The following is a 22,956-nucleotide window of genomic DNA, read 5'->3' as shown; positions in this document are numbered from 1 at the left end:
ATTGTCTTAATTATATATCATAAACATGTCTCTGCTGCTTGCGAGTAATAGACACGTACTAATCATCATTGCTCCTCGATAATCCTGCTACGCGAATAGAATATTAATACGTTCCATTATCTAGAGCCTCGCAACAAGAAAAGCCACGATTCTCGATATTATTGGTCCAATCTGTTACATTTTCGTAACGATAAAGAATAAAATATATCGTCCGCGTGCTTTTTAGACTCTGATGGTTCAATTCTAGAAAAAAATATATCCATCGCCCTAAGGCGGTCGCAATTGGACGACACGCAAATTATTCACAATCATCTCATGCACGGAAAACATGACGCGCGATACATCTCGCCTCGTGAATAAGAATAAGAATTTTCGCCACGGCTGATTTATCATTTCGCAAACACAGACCGAATCTTGGCTCCGTAAATTAAGGAGTAACGATCTTTCGGATCTGTCGGATCGTTACTCCAACGATCCAAGGACGTTTCTTGTCTGTCTTAACTGTCTTGCTGTTTTTAACCGGCTTTACGGTCGGAGGTAAATTGATCTCATTGATAAATGGCGGAAGAAATAGTTTCGCCGTCTGGAAGTTTTTTCTAATCGAGTCAGATTGCTATTGGACTGAAGAAGTCGAGGTTTATATAAATAGCTTTCCCGAAGCAGTTTTATATCATGCCGAACAGTTTTCTTTTCCAACTGATATTCTGGTATTTTTCAAGCTTTATGAAGCGTGTGACAAATATTGCTTTCAGAAAGATTTGAACCATTTTATAAATCGATATTATTACTGTAATATAAAGGAACATTTGTAATATATTGCGGCGAGACTGTATACAAAATATAATAAAAAATATATAATAAATAAAAAATATACTATCCTATATATAATTTCTATATAAAGTACTATCAAAAGATATATATATATATTGTATATATATAATTACAGATATAATGCGATAAAGTTCGATTCATCACCGCAACAAGCAAACAGCTTACGACAACAGTTTCAGAAAAGCAATTGGAAACGCAATCGCGATTACGACAAATAATACCCGGATACGCGAGCATCCAGGATAAGAGACGTAAAAGCAAGCAATAGTTACTCGTATTCGGGAACGTATCGATTCCTGGCCAGCCGTTCCTCCTCTTGCTGCCTGTACTGCGAAGCGAGACGGTGATCGCTTTTGCTCCTCATGAGGCCAGGCGAACCTCCGGGTGGGGCTAAACTGCTCGAGCTCCCTAGCAATCCGCCGCTTCCGCTTTCCGGTTTAATGTTCAATTCGCCATAACCCGCCACGTGAAGGACAAGCTGATTCGGATCGTGCGCCATCACGAAGCGAACTCGCCGGCTGTAATCCCCCGCCTCGTATTCGAAATTCCTGCAATGGACAATCGTTCAACTTCATTCGTCGCAAACCGTTTATTGCCTAAACTAATTGTAAGTTTAGATTCTTTTGGTGTACAAATGATAAAAGCGTATAATAAATATATTCGGGTATCTCACAACGCGCGTCATCCTTTCACCTAACAATATTATGCTACTGATAAAACATTTATTAATCTTTTTTTTCAATATCGAGCATGATTTATTTTAACGTGCGATTATTTTCGATCTGGCACCTGTTTATTTTTACATTTATCTTGCTTCGATGGTAGAAAAAATTGCGTATAGTTAACGACATCGATCGTCTTCGATATCGGATGCGTCTCCTGGGTTGAACTAGAGTTACGGCAGCGTGAGCGAATCCAATTAAATAATGTACTTCCAGAAAGGATTACGTGCACAACTTTGTGTTCTTCTCTATTTAGCATATATGAAATTTCTACGGACGTAGAAAAGCTTTTAAAATTAATCGCGACATTAATTCGATATGTTAATTACTAATGAAGCATATTATCTGGTGGCGAGTGTACAGCCATTTCCACGGAACTGTGCTCTTCGATACCTTGTCGTTTGCTTAACACGATTATTTCACTTGAGTTAATGAACGTATAATTTTTTTACGCGTAACGATTGGCATCTGTAATTTACGGCAAATTTTGTTAATTTACGACGAGCACGTTATGTTTCATAATAGCGCGTATGGATAATTACATTACGAAACTAACGCTGGATTTCCATTGTACTCACAATGCTATTAACACAAATCTCCGCAGGAATTTACGTGCCTGATACTAATAGCGACGCATCAATAGCATATCGACAGTGTTTGAATTACGATCAGCTTTTTCACTTGAAAGTATATGTTGCGTTCTAAAAATTTTGTATTATACATTTTGACGCCGAATACACTTGAAGGAGATGCGTAAGTTATTAATTTCTCCGTGTAATCAAATTTTACAAATAAAAGATAATTAATTATAATAAATAAATTTTGCTCGATAGGATATAAATACAGAAATTATAATTCTTTTATTTAAACAATTCACCGACAAACAATTCCATTCGAAGAATGACAGCTGTAGTGATTTTCATAGACGGTATTAAGTCCATCAAAGTAGACTGAATCGATGAGAGAAGCGTCACTTGGACGAGATCCGAAATTGAAGTAAAATAGCTCGCGGGAGACGGGGTCGTTTGATTTAACGATTTCTTTCCGGTCCGCGCCGTAAAAAAAAGGGCGACCGCGCGGGATAGATAGCCGATAATAAATCGTATAAGGATACGCCGCGGATGGTAAGAGAGGGAGGAGATGGAGAGAGAAGGATCCTCTATAACTGTGGGTTTAACGAGCGGGCGTCGAAAAAAAGGGGAGAGATTACGGGGCGACAAACCTGATAAACTCCACCGTGCGCAGGAAGAGCTCCTTTGTGTCCAGCAGCTCGGCGTCGTCCCACGGTACGTTCTCGTTTATGTGCGCCTCCGCCAGATCGCAGTTGCTCTGGATATTCGCGATTTCCAATTCGAGATTCTCTTTGAGCTGAATCAGGCCTCTGAGCTCGGTGCCGAGGTATCGATCGACCTCGTTACGCAGATGTTCCGTGCGGTCTTTCAAAGCCTTGCTCAGCCTCCGATAAATCTCGTCCACCTCTTCGGCGACCGAGGCGCAGTTCGTTTGCAGGCCCAGCGTGTTTTTCTCCACCAGGGCCAGCGCGTCCTGCAGCCTGTGTAAACCCCTGCGCACCTGGCAACACAAGATTGTCGAGATTTGACAAGCCAGAGATGCAATTCCGCGCTAAGCCTACGAGCTGTCGCGTCGCGATTGCGATATCGATTATGCAAATGGCCATGACGGGCGTGGGTGAACGCGTTCAATTATCGCTATTATTAATGTAAATTTAACGCATTATTAATGTAAATTTATAATCACTTAGAAATATCGGACGAAAGACGAAATAAAAATGATAGCGTATGATATATATCTTACATGTATTCGAAAGATATTTCATTTTTTATTCTGCTAGACTTTTGGAACTCATACATGAAAAGTTGATAAACCGAAATTTCTCTTGTTTTGGACATCTTAGGAGTAGGCAAACCCGTGGACGATTATATTTAGGTTTTATAATAGTTATGCTATAACTGCCCCGGTCCCAGATGTAGAGGCCTGAATGAACACGGAGTGGATCTAGTGAAAGCAATAAGAGAGAGATCTGGACATATAAATATCATAGAATAAGGCTCCGGCTCTGAAGCTTCTGGCAATTTCACATCATACGTTTCAGGCTTGACGCATCATATTTTCATAGCCATATATATAATTTAAATGTAATTATGCCGTTCATTTAAGACCGATGTGAATTCACATTCCGATATAAATTAATTAAGATATAGAGAGAGATTATTTTAGAATTGTAATTCAGAGGGAGATTATTAGTACAAACTAGCCATAGTAAAATACATGTTGAATGCCGTAATGTTTTGCGATTGTTTCGACTCGATGATTTATTTCGCGTTGATAATTATCATGTAACCTAAAATATGGAAATCAATGCATTACTAATTTATTTTTTCATTTAAACCTTTCATTAATTTTATAATAAGTGACTAATACATCGACTTTAACTGGTCATCGTTTTAAAATACTGCCAAAATTTTATTTATCTAGCCAAGATGTTAAGTGATTAAGGAAACAGATGTTGGTGTTTACTTATGTAGTTGCTTGTTCTTGCAACAGTTATATGACTGAATCGATATTTATATAGTCCATAGAATTCTCAGCAACGCAATTCAAGTTAGAAAACTAAAGAGAAGGAGAAAATGCAAGCGATATATTGATATATTTAATTCTTTTAATTCATTTTGAATGTTATTATTAAATTATTTTCTAAATAACAGAGTTTAATCTGTGTGTATTTATAAAAATTTAATTAGAGATGTACGCGTTTTTCATAATTAAATCGTGAAGAAATCTATGTTCAAGTTTTGCATCATAAAAAGAACCTCAATGACCGGCGTAATATACATATATCATGAGTGCCAAGACAATGTCAAGATCTTTGTGTGGAGTCATTGAACTTCTATTTTAAGGCACGATGTATCATCAGCGTAAATTTGGTAAAAGTTATAGGTGAACTTAGAGGGCAACCCTGAAAACTTGTCGCAACGCAAATTATGCTAAAGTCTTTTGCCGCTACAAAGAGTCGAGTGTATTACTAATCAAGTAATCTTATTCACATTTTTCCCGATTGCTTGCAATTGATATACTTCTCTTAGCATTATTCGAGAAACTCGTAATATTTTTTGATACCGTGAAAAGTAGGAATAAAAATTATAATCTTATGTATAAATATTTATATAAATATTATATACACAAAGCTTCTCATATAAATTTATATAAATATTTTATATAAATATTTTTTTATAATAATAAATGAAAATATCATAAATCGTGTTGTAAAACATTTAGATTTGACGTTATTATTTAAAATTATTTAAAATAAAGTATTTAAGATTAGTTAAAATAAAATATTATTTTAACTAATTGTTGAAATGTGTTCATTGCAGAGATAGTTTCGTGAAATGTAATCGCCGTGCTTAATAGTATTAGATCCTGATGTATTGCAGTACTGTTACAACGTTTATATTGAAACAAGTTGCGTTACAGATCGAAAACCGCGGCAACCGTAATAATTATTTGAACGTCACTAATGAGTGGATGATTACTCATGCAATCCACGAATTAATTATCGCGCTTGTACGCGAGGCGCGTAATATATGAGATAATCCCGATTAACGTGAAACGGACATTTTATTTAGCGTAAAACAAAAATTTAATAAAAATTTTATTTGTAACACCACATTCCATGTCTGATATAAATGTAATTATAAAATTTTTTTAAATAAAATTGAATTGAATTAATATTATTTTAAATCAATTAAAAATAATTTTGATAATTTATTCTTTTCCTATTCTTTTGTATAATTCTTCTTTTTTATTGTACTCTTTTTTTCTTCTTATGTTGTGATAATTTAATTCCTTTCTCTTCTTTCTTTTTTAATTAAAGAAAAATATTAAATGTGCGTTTCTTATGCTAAAAATTTATTGGATTATTTAAAATTTTATATAATTTGTAATTTATTATTTATATATAATTATTTCTATATATAATGTTTTGCGATTGTTTCGACTCGATGATTTATTTCGCGTTGATAATTATCATGTAACCTAAAATATGGAAATCAATGCATTACTAATTTATTTTTTCATTTAAACCTTTCATTAATTTTATAATAAGTGATATGTCGGAAATGGGGAAATTCAAAGTATAATATGTTTTATAATCAAATTTAAAATACCAAAAAAAAATGGAGACTATTTATGGCTCAGAAAAGATTTGCTCTATATACAGAGAAAATCCATCTAAATTCATAGAAGATATCCTAAAGGTACACAATCAATATCGAGCCATTCACGGTTCGCCGCCGTTACAAATAGATGAAAAAGTAAGATATCACTTTTTATCTCTGCTGCAAATTATCCGTTTAAAAATTCTAAACCGCATTTTTTTTTCAAATTTAGCTACGTGTCATTTTTTAAAATTTAATTATTTATTGCATAATTTTGTAATAAACAACGCTGTGTGTGAGAGAAAAGACGTATTATTATATCTTAAGTAATATGTACCATCTATACAGATGTTTAAAATTGTGTAGTTGAACGAGCGTGCTCAGCAGTTGGCGACGAGTTTATCGAAAAATGGAGAAGAAGTGCTGAAGGAAACTTATATACCGTACGGCGAAAATGTGTACGTCAGACATCCGCATTGGAGAATGCTTCCCGAAGAGCCGGTGCAATATTGGTAAGAAATTTGCGCAACAGATATTGACATGTAGATGAAAAGTAATGCAAAAGAACATACTACACAGCTGATACAGACCAGAATATTTATATAATAATCAATAATCTTATGCCAATGTAATAACGCGCAAATAAAATTTAAGTCAATTATCACGACAAATTTAAACATACATTAATAAAAAAGAATATAAAAAGAATCTCTCGCAATTATTTCTAACTCGAGAAAAATTTCATAAAAATTAATATTTTTATACAATTTAAAAATTGATGAGATTATTTTCTCTATATTTTTCAAAATTAATACAATACATTTTCCCGAAAAACAAGAAATAATTTAATTTCATAATTAAAAAAGTTCAGTCACGCGTATCTTCTCTTCCCGCGATAATCGATTTATTTACTGCTTCGGTATGCAGGTATCAAGAGAACAGGTATTACAATTACGACACACCACAGCCGAGGAATTTGAAATACGTGCGTAATTTCACACAATTGGTATGGAAAGATACGAAATTGATGGGCATCGGTATTGCCACCGGTTGGAATGGAAAGGTTTATCTCGTATGTAGTTACGACCCAGCCGGAAATGTCGATGGCAAATTCCAACGTAATGTAGCGTCGCCTAAAGCGGTAAGGTATAATAGATATTTTTTCTCAAAACCATATTTTTCAAGAAAACTAATATTAATATTATGTAAAAAGTTGCACGTGCACAGTAAGTGATAAACCTAAAATAAAAATGCTTGTCATAATAAGCACAAGCAAATATGACAAGAATTGCCATAATTTAAATATTTTTATAATATACTTTTATGTATATTAATCTATAATATATATACACACAAAATAAGATTATATTATAAAAATATTTAAATCATGGTAATTCTTATATTATTATATTTGCCTTCTTATTATATATGTATATATACATACATATATATCACTCTATATTATACATTGTATCATATGTTCAATTTCGTTGTGCGGTGAAGAAAATGCCCAGAAAAAATTATGTATATCGTTAAATATATTTTTTATTGCATCGTATATATGCAATAATCATGAGTAAAATTGTGTCCGATTTACATAATGAATTTGAAGAATTAAAATAATCCATTCTATTATTTTGCTGAAGATTAGAGAAAAGTGCAAGGGACACACATTCACCGGGAGTATTTTAACGCGTTAACATCATAATTTCTTCCGCGGCAAAATCGAGTTGCATCGGTGATTTTACCGTTTATTTCGCGAGAAACCGCTTTTATGCTTCGCGAAACGCAGAGAAACGTTATTTTCAAGCGTGATTTTGCAGCCTGTCGTGCGTACCGTTGAAATTGTATAAATCGGTTAAATCGCGAGCAATTAAAATAAACAAATCAAATATTTTTAGACAGGATATATCGTACACGCGCCAGATGAACACGTGTGCAAAAGTATTTGTTGCTCTCATGTCGCGATAATCAACGAAATTTTCCGGAGTGCAGGATAAAAATTATATTAATGGCTTAAATCACACGCGATAAATGAACTTTAGAACAGTACACACACACACACAGCTTTAGAAGAAATATTATTTTATACGGAAATACACGCACACAGAGAAAACTCACATCGTACGCGACATGAAATAAAACAGCTAAAAATATCTGTTTTCCAATGTATTGAACGTAAACGCAATTTTACGAAGTGTCATACCGTAAATGGAACGTTGAGTGAGTCTGTTTTTTTTTTAAATTGATTAAATCAGGTACACTATTAAAATGAATAAAACAAACTTTGTAAAAGAGGATTATTTTACACACTATTTCGCGAAATTAATGTGGTCCAATTTGTTCTTTCTCCACATACGTTCGGAAATAATTATTCTTTATCGCCTTTTATGCTCTCATAAAGCATGCATATTTTCACGAGATATGTATATGCTATCTGTTAAATTGAGGGTAATTAAAATTAATTAAGGCTATCCTAAAGTGGTTCACTTATTTTACCGCATAAACTTTCAAGTGTAATAGGATAATGAAAACTGGCGTATTATACAGAGCAGATTGTATAGGTGAAAGCGTCGCGACACGGAAAAGTCCGGTTGTTAACTAATTAATTAGAGCCGGTAAAATTTCCAATGCCGCCTCAAGCGCTGATTTATTAGTTACCTTCGAAAAATTTTTAACAGCGCTGGAATTTGCTCATTAACTTAATTAAATCATGGAAAATGTATAACAAGAAGCGAAAATGAACGATTTATGTACATAAAAAGTAGAAAACATTTTTATATTCCTGCTTTTTCTCTGCAGAATAAATTAATCTAATCAAAAAGGCTAAATTTTTCTTGCCTTTTATTTACACATTTTTACGCGGCTAATTTGCAGCCGATCTTTTAAAGCTAGAGGGGGTCCCATAAACTTTTTGGTTCCCCTTCTAACTTTTTAATATATATATCGAAATTTAGTTTAAAATTACCATTTTAATTAAAATAATAAGCATTTTTTTCCTAATAACGCGTTATCTGTATTACTTTATCGATCTTTATACGTTTCTAAATAATCGAAAGATGGATGAAATGAAATATAAACGGCAATCTATTCTCGACTGAACGGGAAAAGCGAGCTTATATTTCAGACGTGCACACGCATTTTCTGGGGCACAATGAAAAGATGGCTTCGATAGACGGTTTCGCTTTGGCAACTTTGATGATTGAAATGTGGTAGCGAATCTGTGCGATCCTTACACGCACAATATTCCGCTTGTCGATACGCGATCAGGGTGTCTCTGGACTGTCTCAAAAACGGTGCTTCGTAGTTTATGCCGCTACTGGAAATAGACGTGATTCATCGAGGCACTTCTAGAGACACGCGGCGAATTTGCACGATCCTGAACATCATCTTGCTCGATCCATACAATCTAGCACGTCTGTCTCGTATAGTTCTTGATAATAAATAAAGTTCTTGATAAAATCAAACGTAGGTAACAGTTGCAATTTTTTTTGCTAATAAAATCATTATTTCCAAAAAGAAATTTATTTTTTATAATCTCATTCGGATCCTGTGAGCCTTGCATCTTAAGATTATTTGTACAAAATAATTTTTCAACTCTATAATATTTTAAATCTTGAAATATCTGATAACGAAAAGAGTTTGAGAACTTTGCGATTTTGGGACAAATCGCTGGATTAAAAGCTTGACGAATCTTTTTATTTAATTAAAGATTCGCGATCTTATTTTGTATTTAATTGATATTTGTGTCGCATTATTGATATATTTAACTAACAGTTTTATATTGCACGGTCGTTTGTAGAAAACGAAAAATCTAGGTCACAATCTTGTTTCCTATCCTATCGTACACAGTTAATTGCGATGCGCGAAGTTTCGCGGCAATAAATTTTCCGTCGCTGAAGGGTGAAATGTAACGAATTTAAAGTACACCCCAATACCGGATACCGTAACACAACAGTTCCCGAACTAACGTGTACTCAACAAGCCAAAGGGAAAATTTGTTATGCAACCGGTTAAATTAGTTTTCACGATCGGTATAGCAAAATTTCTCATAACCAATACTTGCTTTTCGAATATAAGATAGAAGAAATTGATTGATATCGATAAATTACACGACAATGAAAGGAGATATTAGAAATCATTCGTTTCACTTCGCGGTCGCAAAGTACTTTAATAATGATTCACGTGGTGTATTGGAATATCGGTAAATATTTCCGATAAATGTTAAGCAATTAATTGTCTCTCTCTTATCTTCTCATTATTATATAACTTCCCTAATTCTCGTTTTTGTCAAATTGCAGCTCGAATTTCTTTGTTCATGGCCACTTTTTAGACTTCTCCTGATTTTAATGACTTTTCAGACATTTCGTGATTCCGTGAAAAATGTTTAACGCCATACCTGGGAATTGATGCGTGCAATTTCGCGTCTCAGGATATCCATGTGCGCGTCCTTGCACTCGGGACAGCATTTCTTCTCGCAATGAACGCAAAGCGAGCAGTAGCTCTTCTCCGAGCAAACACCGCAGCGTTCCATGGTCTGACCGCTGGTCGGGTCCGGTAGTTCCCCAGTGATCTCGATATGCAATTCCAGGAATCGTTGCAGTGTTACATTGGTTGGAAAGGCTTGCACGCCCTATAAATAGCAGAGATGTATCATTGGTTTGATTAACCTTCCAATGTACCGAGTACGCCGCTTATTAATGGATTAAAATCGGCGTAATGGCGCGAACTAATTATACAATGCGCCCGTGACATTCCTTTAGTAACATTGTCCAAATTGAAATTTACTGTCTATAGATCAGTAAATAAGTCATCATTGTTACTATTAAACATCTGTTTGTAAAATATTATATTCTAAAAAATTATCTATATATAATAATGAAACAAACGTATTTTTTTTAATTCTCCTATTTCTTCTGAAAATATAATTGCATAATTTTGTTATGCTACGCGAGAACATTGTTGAATTTCTGCGTAAACACGTTCGATTATTCCGGAAAAACAGACCGGTCGAACAGTCGAAAGACAACATGAGTTTGAAACGTGAGAGTACACTCGGTTCAATGAGTGTCCTCTCGCGTTTGGATTCATCGTTGAATAAAGATGAGCTCTCGCACGTAAACGTCGCATATGCTATCGGGTATAAAAGGACATTTAACTTGTGCGGCAAAATGACACACACAAATCGACTTTTCTCCTATTCGCATTATTACCCATTATTATTGCACCGCAAATATATTAAAGATATAAACGCGATAAGGCGACGTATATAATAGTCGGAGAACCGCGCCGTTTCGCGACAAACGAGCCGCAACAGCTTGCGCAAATGTGCTCCATATAAATTTTGCGAAACCGCGAGAAGCTAAATATAATATGCATCTATAATTTATTTTCATTATATGCACAATATTAAATCGGCAAAAATTTAATAAAAATTTTATTTGTAACACCACATTCCATGTCTGATATAAATGTAATTATAAAATTTTTTTAAATAAAATTGAATTGAATTAATATTATTTTAAATCAATTAAAAATAATTTTGATAATTTATTCTTTTCCTATTCTTTTGTATAATTCTTCTTTTTTATTGTACTCTTTTTTTTCTTCTTATGTTGTGATAATTTAATTCCTTTCTCTTCTTTCTTTTTTAATTAAAGAAAAATATTAAATGTGCGTTTCTTATGCTAAAAATTTATTGGATTATTTAAAATTTTATATAATTTGTAATTTATTATTTATATATAATTATTTCTATATATAAGATTTATTTCATTGATTTAATTTTTTAATTTGCAACAAAGAAAAATCATATTCAATTCAGTGGATTCAATTTTAAAAACCTTACAAACGTGATGCGTATAAAAAATTTGAGAATTCTATAAAAACTCGCGAGGTCCACATCATTTCTTTCTCTGCTACGGAGATACTCAATCAATGTCGAATCTAATTCCATGAGACACAGGTTTATTTCAGATCCGACCTTCTCGCAATGCATCCGGCAGTTTGTCATCTCGATGATGATGCCAACGCAAACGTTTATCCATCACTAAATTAGTATATCCGGATTCTAGCTAATAAAAATCATGGATCTTTATTAACATTTCAAGGTATTACGGAAGCGAAGAATTTTGAGCTTCTAGATTTCTAGTATATTTCTAGTATAATTACATTGATCGTTTAGTCAAATTTCCAAAATTTATAACTATATACAATTCTATTAAAATTTATACTATTATTGTCTTTACACTAAACTCCAGAAAGTTATATCTTTCAAAGTTAAATATACAAACACACATGTATACATTATATAAATATATATATACATATTTTGTAGAATAACTTCTTCAAAACTGGCACTTTTTTTGCACAGATTTCGTGTTCTGAATTAAATTTACCTACGTATATTACCCACTTACAGCTCTTTAAACATGTATTTCACATTTAACTCGGATTAAGAATAAATTAAAAATATATAAATCCTAATGGCACTTTATTGAGATCGGTTAAATGGCGATCATGAAAATAATCGCGATGAACACAAAGTCTCGGATAAATTTAAATAACACACACCCGCGTCAATATCACATGCGGAACGTTCAAAGAGATTGTTCGAAGCGGATACGTAGGCAGAAGCCGAGCCAAATTCGTTTTGGCTTTCGCAAGTTTCTCGACGCTTCTGACGTTGCTGACGTCGAAGGTCGCCACGTCGAGGACCGATCGCGCTTCCGAGCCGACACAATGGCAAAAGCTAGTACATTAGGAAGCATTGTTACTGTTAGACGAACCACTTGTTGGATCTTAAAGCAAACTCTCCCCCTTTCTCTCTCCGCGTGTGCGTTTGGGGGAGAGAAAGGGGGGTGCAACAGGCAGTGAGCAACGATTGCATTAGCAACTTTCATGGGCGTTGCCATGAGAATGAAACGGGATGCTAATTCTGACACTTTGCCTGTGAGCCTCGAAACTTCACTCGAAAGCCCGCCCGGGGAGAGATGCCCGCCTACGTTATTTAAGTCTCCGTTTTACCACACGCTTTAATTGTGTGATCATATTTTGTGGTGGATCATGGGGACTTTCCGGTCTTTCAAAGAATAGTCCAGCGCGTGCGATCAAGTCGGATTTTCATCGGGGAATGCCATGAGTAATGAGAAATCTGCCGCAAAATTCTTTATCAGTAACAATAACAGATCACGCGCATGACTAAAGAAATTCTTTGTCGCTGTTATATATTTTTGTTATTCTCATTTCAATCATTAAATCGTGGCATCTCTGTCATATCTACATAAAACATTTTCAGAAGCATATTTTTATTTTAATTTTTTATTAGTTTTAATAATGAGTTGGCGAATAGTAAAATAGGAAATCATTTATATAATTATTTTTGTAATTGAAACAAAGTAATAAATAAAATTAATTATTCAAGGGGTTAATTTGTAAAACATATAGGTGTACATATAAAATGTATGTAGACAAATGAGCTGACTATATATTTATAAATGCGATATCAATTTTTAATAATTAGCAAATATGTATATTTATAAATGAATTTTCCGCCCACATTTAAAGTGCAATGAGCGCGTCGCATAATGAGAATTCGGAAAATCCGAATGCCATGCGCTCGCGAAATGTGGTTGCACGTGGGCGCATCATTATTTTCGTGAAGCAAAATAAACAGCGTCGCGAATGATTCAGCTTTTTCCTTTGTCCGCGAAAGACAGAATTTGCAGGCGTTATTTCATGAAATCGGAGTATCTCGAGTCGTTTCTCCTCGTCTAATGCATTTCGCGAGATGTACGCGTACAGCGTAATTGAATACCAAGATTTCACGAAAATCTAGATTTATCATTTATTATTTATTATCTCGAAATGCTCGCGAAATAGCGCAGCACGTTGCTATTTTGTACCTTCAATTTTGATTCTGTCTTTTTAACGTGCTTTTATCAATTTGCGTGATTACATTGCGTGTGTGTGAGTTTTGTTAATTACATTAAAATTCGGAAAATTAATAGCACACAGACGGTAACTGTTAAATAATTATTAATAGAGTCGCTGGTAAAATTAAAGATTTGTTAATATTATTTTATTAAATAATACTTAGTTTAAATTAATTTGAAAAATGTGTTTGGAGTTTAACGCAATATTTATAGAGCGTGTGTAAAGATAAGATTAAATCCTAAATTAGAATTTTAGATTAATTTCTCTCGATTATTGACAGCTTTTTTTTCACACATATGGATGTGCTAAATTAATATATAATATATAAGCCTGTGTATCTTAAATTATCACATTACGCCCCTAAATTTGATCGCTTAATGACCGATCCAGATCCTGAATAATCGCCGGGATCTGCGATGCACCTGCGTCTAATCAACGAATCCTAAATTGCTTATAAAGCGACAGGCATGTCGAATAATTTCTCCACGGTGCACAGTGTGTAATTTGTGCGCGACTAATGTCTCGTAATCCCAAACGCGCTCGCCGATGTACACGAGGAGAAAGATAAATCTCCCTAATTTCATTCAGGCAGACAGTGACATTGAAAACACTAGGCATAACTCTGTATTTTGCGACCAAAATGGGGAAAGAGAACGCGTTCGTTAAAATGTCCGCCGCATTAATGCATTTCCAACACTGAGATGCTTTCGCTTTCGGATTCAAAGGCAGAAATATCAATTTGTTCTCATAATTAAAAACTTTTCTCAATGCTTATTTATTTTACCAGACCGACACCGTCATCGCATTTTCGATTGATGTAAAAAATTTTTATTAGAATTTCACAAAGTTTTAAAAATTGTTGAAATTAAAAATAGAGCAAACTCCATCACTCTCGATTGAAAAGAAAATCCTTCTTCTATTCTTGATGGTACACAAAAGAGGGAGAGACAAATTTTTTATAAAAAAAATTTTGTAAAAGAAGAATTAATAAGAAATTAAATAAAATTTAAATACCCAGTCAAATCTGTCCGTCAAAGCACAAGCGAGATACACTTTCGCGTTGCAGTATCGAAGACACAACCCTCGTTAGTGATCCCTCGTTGATGCGTCGCAGACTGATCGCGACTTCGATCTTCGATTCAGTCTCTCGTGGCACGCGCACGAGGCGTTATTATATATCATTCATCCACGTGTCGCGATTGACAACAACAAAATGTTTTAAATATTTGGCACTCGTCACGAACAAAAGAGCACTTCGCGGCTAACGCGACACGTTATTGACACGTAGCGTTCTGGATCGTCGCGCTTCTGGAATCGGTCGGTCCACGCGAGATCGGGTATACTGACACTTCTCGACGTCACCGGCCAGACTTATGCTCGCGCGGCCCGTTCTATACTTAGCCGAGAGGACCTTCGATTTCCGGCGGTTCGTTTTAAGCGAACGAGATCTTCGGTGGAAAGCACACAAAATACATAGAACGAAAATTCATTGATCGCAGTCGGAATATTTCGCACATGCTATTTTCTCCCAACAAAATTTCTCGTTTTTCCTAAAATGATTGAACAACGCTTCTCTCGCGGAGAGTGCAGTCTTCAATTTAATACTGATGTTATAATAATTAGCGGAGCGGAGTTGCTCTTCCTCCCTCTCTCTCTCTCTCTCTCTTTCTCCAAAGCGCGGAATAATGAATTCGATAGTCGATTTCCAATTATCCGTTTTATAGAAACGGAATGACATGATATGCGTAACGAGGGCCGTTTAATAATCGTTCCTGTTTAATGTCAACATTAATATGCATTCTCTCTCTTGTCGGCGTGGATCAACGGGAATTCCTATTCAATCTGCTGGCACAGCCAGCTTTAATAAACACCGCGAGAAGCTAAATATAATATGCATCTATAATTTATTTTCATTATATGCACAATATTAAATCGGATCGGAGACATTTTAAATAATTATTTTTTTTATTTTAAAAATATTTTTAATACTTACAACATTGATGTTGTAATATATATCGTATAAAAATCAGTAGCTCTTACTTGATATGGTATACGATGTTCGGCACGGCATTCTGGACACTTGACCTGTCGACGAACGTAATCGACGAGGCCGTCCATGCACGGCTCCATGCAAAAGCTGTGTTGACATGGCAAAAGTTTCGGGTTTCTGTACCGGTCCAGGCATATCGCGCAGGTCAGCAGCTGCTCGAACTGCTCCATGCCTGTAAAAAGAGGGGGAGACTTATTCTCGATCTTGTCTGCTTTACATGAAAGAGAATAAAAAAGTTATCTGCCTTATTGAATCCTTCATATAAAGCATGCAGTTTATATATACATGTATATATATTTTATATATGCATACATACATTATATACGTGCATATGTATTTTAAAATACATATATTCTTGTACATCATAACACATTCAATATATAAACATTTCCAATATAAATATTATTAAAAAAAAAAATTATATAAAACCATAAATATATATATATTCTTTTTTTTACGTTGGGGTTTTAAAAGGGGCCAAGAATATCTTTAAATATATTTAAATACATTTATTGTATTGCATATATTTATATTGCAAAAATACGGGATGTATTCTCTTTCAATGAGTTTCAATATCTTGCAAAATTTTAATTCGTCATAGTTAAGAAATAGATTATGATCGCAGTCGGAATATTTCGCACATGCTATTTTCTCCCAACAAAATTTCTCGTTTTTCCTAAAATGATTGAACAACGCTTCTCTCGCGGAGAGTGCAGTCTTCAATTTAATACTGATGTTATAATAATTAGCGGAGCGGAGTTGCTCTTCCTCCCTCTCTCTCTCTCTCTCTCTTTCTCCAAAGCGCGGAATAATGAATTCGATAGTCGATTTCCAATTATCCGTTTTATAGAAACGGAATGACATGATATGCGTAACGAGGGCCGTTTAATAATCGTTCCTGTTTAATGTCAACATTAATATGCATTCTCTCTCTTGTCGGCGTGGATCAACGGGAATTCCTATTCAATCTGCTGGCACAGCCAGCTTTAATAACTACAGCGAACAATATTGCGCCAAATGGCCAATTGCGCCAAGTGGTATCGGCACGCGTATATATACATACATTTTTTTCTTTCTTATTAACCGATAAATATATAGCTATGTATGTGACAGAAATTGCAAACAATCGAATATTGCTCATTTCGACCGCAAATATATTTTCTTCTATTATCCGTCGCTTTCTTTTTCCTTCGATTTCGAGGTCCATATCAACATCTAATCCAAATAATCGGCCGCTGAGCTCGGGGAACAAAAAACATCGATAGGAAATCGGACATTCGGTGGGGTTGTTTCCCATTTGTATACGGCGGATTGAACGATATTATCGGATCGTGCACGCAGGAAACTCCATTGACAGAAAATATTCAGCAACATCGGATATCGTGTCCCTTCCTTTTCATTTCCAGATAAGCTTCTCCTAAATATTAGATAAAAGTCTTTATGAGATATCACGTTCGCCTAAATCTTCCAACGACAAATAATCATATTAAATAAAGAATAATGCAATAACAATTACTTTCATTTTATTGCACAAATCTAACATGAAGAAAAGAATTGCGGAATAATTGTACAATTTGATGCGTAAAATATAGCTCGTTTTTTTTAACACGTAATGAATCGATTTTAAAGTTGATAGAGTAAAATTTAAACCAAGCTTAATTTTTTTGTCAAGTGTATAAGAAGGTAAACACCCCACGTTACATGTTATACATGTTGAACTGTCGACTCTAAAAAAAAAGGGAAGATATAGATCGTCGAAATCCATGTTCGTGCGCGAAATAGCGGTCGACTACCGTGTGATGCCCGGTTATATTTAGCCCCCGCGCGTTATCCAGCACCGCTTATTTTCAACGCGATCTTAGAATAGTACCGCCCCGGAACGGTTTATCGACCAGAGCTTTTCTCACGCTGGCAAGATAGTTTTCTGCAGCCGGAATTATCCGGGCGGTTTATAAGTCCGCCATAAGCTCGTTCCTCGCGAATTTAATGCTCGATAACTACAACTTTGTGCGCCAGAAGGTGCCACTCCTCACGTGAAGACGTTCTCTTTCTCGCGATGCATTTACGCTTTATGTCCGTTCTAAAAGCATCCCTCTCGCATCGTTTTCCCTGGCCCGTATCCCTGGGAAAATAGATTTTCCGATTGCTATCTTGACTTCACTTGGCCCCGACGTTTCGTATGACTATGTTAAATGAAGCTTATATTCGTCGTTTTTATTTAAAATTGGATTGTTTCCATTAAATGGAATTGTCATTGCATTTAAAAAATTTGTGTATAGATTTTAGTATATTATCTTATGAAAAAAAAATAATATATACAATATGCGTATAAATATAAATCTCTTTTCAACTTAATTTAGATGACGAGTTGAGAGAGAAAAAACTTTATAGAGTTAAAGGATGAAAAATATCACTTTAGGGATGCGCGTAAAGTAGATGAAATTTCTTATAGTTTGCACCAAACCCAAAGCCTGGCAGCGTTCTAACGTAATAAAGTTGATATGAGTTAGAAGCGTACTGATACGTGAAGTTAAAAATTCGCGTTTATCAAAGGAGACAAAGTTACGACAGGTCGAGACTATGAAGTTTTTAACACATTCCATTTTCATATTCATCATGGATCCGTTGGCTGATTTTCTAAGTTTTTTCTGAACCTTCCGCATTTAAAACTCGTCGTTCGCGGTGAATTCCGCGTCGCCAGATAAAGAGACAAGTCGTGCACTCTCTCTAAATCTTCTTTCTTATCACTGCTATATAATGAGCTTTTCTCCATCCAGAATGCATTTTGACCTATACGTTCCTATAAATCTCGAGATTTTATAGAATTATGCAGCGGCAATTATATATTTATGCTTATCTTTTTCAGCAGCGAAATTTTAGATTAAAGTCCCGCACGTTATTTATTACATTATTACCTCTATTAAATATCATTTTATCACGCGCAATTTATCACTTTCAATTTAATTTGAATATCCAGAATCCGTCGCAGAATGATGAACGATAATACGAGCACGAGAGATCGTTGATTTATCGCTGACTTTTTTACTTCCACTTGCTGTTCTTAACTTCCTCATCAAGCTACAATTTTGCGCTTCTCGTTGCTTGCCAATGACGTGAAGTGTTTTTGTACTATTCCCCCGTTATTTTATTTCAATGCAGAACTTTCGGTTTTTCTTAACAAGTAAACTACTCCCGGTATACTGATCCTAATTACTCCCGTGATCCGTATTGTCCCGTTTTTCAACGTGCGATACACGTACCGTGTTAGTGGCATGGAGTACTTGAAGTACTTCGTGTTTACTGCGGGTTCGTCCCAAATAATTAGATTCCCGCGAAACTTTTTAGATGTTCCGCCTTTATTATCCCCAGACGCAATGTTGAATTTTCGTTGAAAGTCCGAAATCGCTATTCCATAATTTCAGAATTAACATTTAATTAGTAATTCAATAGGCGCGCCTTACAATATCGCAATTTCGAGATTGCAATTTCGAGCAATTTGAAAAATATACGAGAGTTTTATTGTATGTTTAACTTCTCAAAAGTTTACTAACGATGCCATTACTCAACTAATGTAATGTATACATAAATTCTTCGGCAATAAGTAGACTTACAAATGACGAATATAATAATGGAGAAGGAAGATTTTATATATTAGAGATATATGACAAAAATGTAATAAAATTAAAGGAAATTGCTGAAAAAAATAAACAAAAAAAAAAGTAAGACCTGTTTTAACGCAATATATAATCAAATATCTCGTAAATGAATTTTTTAAATAGTCCAAAATATATCGCGTTCGAATATTCGCATTTTCGCGGCTCAAATGTTGAAAGAGCGAAGCGTAAAAAAAGATATAATAAAAAAATTATCCAAGCTGCTGAGATGCGCGGCGATTTCACAATCAAGAGTGCCGTTTCCCACGAATGCGTGGATAAAGTTATATTATTGCGAGACGGCAGAGTCCGGCGGGGAAAGAACAGCGTTATCGGAATGAGAGAAAACTTGCGGAAAGCGATTAAAAAGTTTCAAAAGCCGTGAATTGCGCTGAGTGGACGCGCGAGACGATAGATATAATGGACGGAATTTTATACGGCTTGATTAATATAAATTAATTACCGCGGCGGAAATGGAATACTCTCGGAGAGAAGGGACGAGCGGTCTTTCGGATTCGAATCGTTGGAAATAAGCCGATCGATCCGTGTTTAATTGAATACGATGATACCGCGAACGATTCTGCCCGCGGGGCCGGAAATTTTTTCATCTTATGAAATACGCGCGACCGCGCAAAATTTTATTGGGTCCCGCGGCCGTTTTGTTTTAATAATTCAAATTAACGAAACAACGAAATAATAAAATGTTATAATACACATTTTCCCCGATAATGATGAATCTCCGTTGCGATGCAACGAAATTCCAATTCGGCGAACTCGCATCGTCATATTATACAGCGTCGATACATAATGTATGAGGCTCTTTTCGCGTGTCTCTTGCGCGATTTATTATTTATCTTCGCCTCTTGGACAAACTAATCATTTATTTGCAACGCCGAGACGTTTCAATATTTTAATACGCGTCTGCGGAATCAAAGGTGCCTGTAGAGCGGAATAAGGAGATACGAGGTGCAGATGACGGTAGAATTGATGTGTGCGGAATATGTTATGTATGAAACGATAAAAGAATGTAATAAAAGCTCTTTTCTTCCGCACTACAGAATAATTTACATGGTGCGAAACATCAAAGAGGCAGATTCTTCTAAATCTGAGACAAAAATCCTTATGGGCAGATGTCGAGAAAAGTTGCCATTTAATTCTCGATATTACGCAGTTCGGTAAGAAACTGCAGCGTATGTAAAATAAATGGAAAATATGGAATATTCATAGAAAATTGCGTTATTACATTGACGATTTAACATGTTAATAATAATGAACGGTATTTCATTTGATAGTAGAGTTAAATTCGCAATCACGTACCGCCACTGTTAATTAATAAGATCACAATTGTTAATTCTAGTATTTAGCAAGCTGATGATCGATTTGTTGTGTACAAATGTCACGCTTAATCAACCATTACATCTCGTCCTGCATTTATACAGAAAGAGAAAGAGAGAGAGAGAGAAACAGTTTACGATTTCGGTATGAAGGAATTAGTGGAATAGGATTATCATTGCACTTCGATATATCGCTTATCTCTTATACACTGGATAATTAAAATTACATGTTACGTATAAATACCCCATAATTTAAAATACATTTTAATAAATATTTAAAATTATGATCTGGTGCAATATGTATATATTTTAAAATAATACATTTTTCGATCACAAAACTATATAATTATAATTATAAATATTAATAGCAGCTATTTCATTTGTTTGTGTGATATAATGTAATAATTATCACATTATTAATTACTAAAAATGTACTGTTAATCGATTATTATAATTTTCATTATAAATATAAGCAGAACGTAAGAAACAATTGGAATTCGCGCATGTTAAACTTGTGGCCGCAATAATGCACGACTGATAAAAATTCGATGGAAAAGAATGCGCGGTATAGCGAAAGTATTGTGCGAGATAAAATTTGACCCAAGCTTTTGTGCGGATTTCAAGTTGCCCATGTTCAATAATAGCAAACATTCTTCAAAGGTGAAACCCTTCGACGCGAAATCTTCGTTCGCGTGGCGTTACCATTATTTTCACTTTTCACTTATTCTTGTTATTAGGCTGAAAGCTGAGTTATCGTACCGTATGTATTTTTTCACCATTTCTCCTTTCATTGCAGCTCGGTTTTGGCACGTGAATTAATTTGCGAGAGATCTACTGTTCCCTCTCTCTCTCTCGTTCTCGAGTTTGCGCAAGATATATCGTTCGCATTCCTTACTCGTTCGCTTCTTTCTTCTATCTGCTCTTTTCGTCCAAGTTCGAAGAAGTCGAGAATATCCATCGTAATGCAACATTTGTAATGAGAATTCGGATTGTCATGAATTATATCTGATCTCTTTTTGATTCGATTAAAAACACGTTGTTTTCATGAATTTCGCGAGTAACGTTATTTATAGTCCCGACTTATGCGCAATTTTTCCTAATTGCGAGACAATAAGAATTAAAAGAATAATATTATCGCGCAAGATTACAGTAAGATCTTTTATAATATCAAGAACTATGATCAATCGTTATCCCAGTTAAAACTATCGTCTTCGCGCTTAACATCTTAGTTTAGAATATCACATCCTGCCTGATAGCAGAAACTTAAAGAAAGTTTTGCCATCGTACAGAAATGATTGTATCGTAGAATATATTATAGTACCACTATACTACATTTCAGTTGCACTTTAACGTTTCTTAATTTCGAATCGCATCAGCCACCTTCGTCAGAGCGATCCAATATTTCATTACATAATCGACTCCACGATTTGATCTAAACTTATCAACGTGTACTCACTTGTCGGAAAGTCGAAAAAGAAATTCAATTTAAGAGATGTTCTAATCATTTGCTTATCATCGGGTGATACTTGTGAGAAATTGTGCTTAAAAGATTTGACCTGATTTTGGGCGATTAATAAGTGCGGTAAAACACGCTAATATACATATATTTTTTAATTGGTTGCACGCGTCTGGTTAATGAGTAGACGTGTCGGTTTTCCATTTTTTATTATTTTTTCTTCTTTTTTTAGTTAATTCAGCCGGCATGGGTTTTTTTCAATTACCGGCTTTCATTAAGTTGTCGGTCCCGCAGCTACTCTCATTTGACGTAGGTACGGGATCAACCGCGCGATGCTGCGCGAAACGGTAAAAGAATAAAAAAGGCTTAATTTCAGCTTTCGCCCGGAAGACAGGTCAGCTTCATTCTTATTTTGCGTCTGCCTCGCACGCATAGCGAGAAACGTGGATTTTTCCCTCGTAAATGCGCTTGATTGTTTCCGCGAGAAAGCGATGTCTCGCACACTATTGCGCAATACAATACTTCATTTTCACATACATTTAAAAAAGCGTACTATTAAAATAATTAATCTTTTTAGGTAATCATTTATAAAATTAAAATATATTATTATTGCTATTATTATTTGATTATCTCAGTAGTATTAGGATAATAAGCATTGATCAGATGAGAGTTGATGAAATAATGTAAATTGTCTGTCTTTCTGCATCTTCTTTTTGTGACGCTAGATTGTATTAAGTATATTGTATTGGATGATTGCATAAGTTCGTGCCCGATTTTCATAGATGGCATTAAGTTAC

At 34.8% G+C, this 22,956-nt stretch overlaps 1 protein-coding gene across 2 annotated transcripts in view; it reads right to left on the bottom strand.

Moving 5' to 3' along the window:
• The window catches only part of LOC115238941 (RING finger protein nhl-1), a 198,264-nt gene that overhangs the window by 24,302 nt on the left and 151,006 nt on the right, over positions 1-22,956 (bottom strand). For both annotated transcript variants that reach the window (XM_029813147.1, XM_029813148.1), the window contains 4 exons: positions 15,707-15,888; positions 10,131-10,364; positions 2,776-3,125; positions 1,104-1,379 (listed from right to left, as the gene is read on the bottom strand). In XM_029813147.1, coding sequence (XP_029669007.1) covers positions 1,104-1,379; positions 2,776-3,125; positions 10,131-10,364; positions 15,707-15,886 — 1,040 coding nt within the window. In that variant the 5' untranslated portion in view covers positions 15,887-15,888. The remainder of the gene's footprint in view (positions 1-1,103; positions 1,380-2,775; positions 3,126-10,130; positions 10,365-15,706; positions 15,889-22,956) is intronic.

Source organism: Formica exsecta, unplaced genomic scaffold (genome assembly GCF_003651465.1).
Source record: "Formica exsecta isolate Colony F162 unplaced genomic scaffold, ASM365146v1 scaffold363, whole genome shotgun sequence".
Taxonomy (NCBI): domain Eukaryota; kingdom Metazoa; phylum Arthropoda; class Insecta; order Hymenoptera; family Formicidae; genus Formica; species Formica exsecta.
This window is presented reverse-complemented; position numbering and strand designations above follow the sequence as displayed.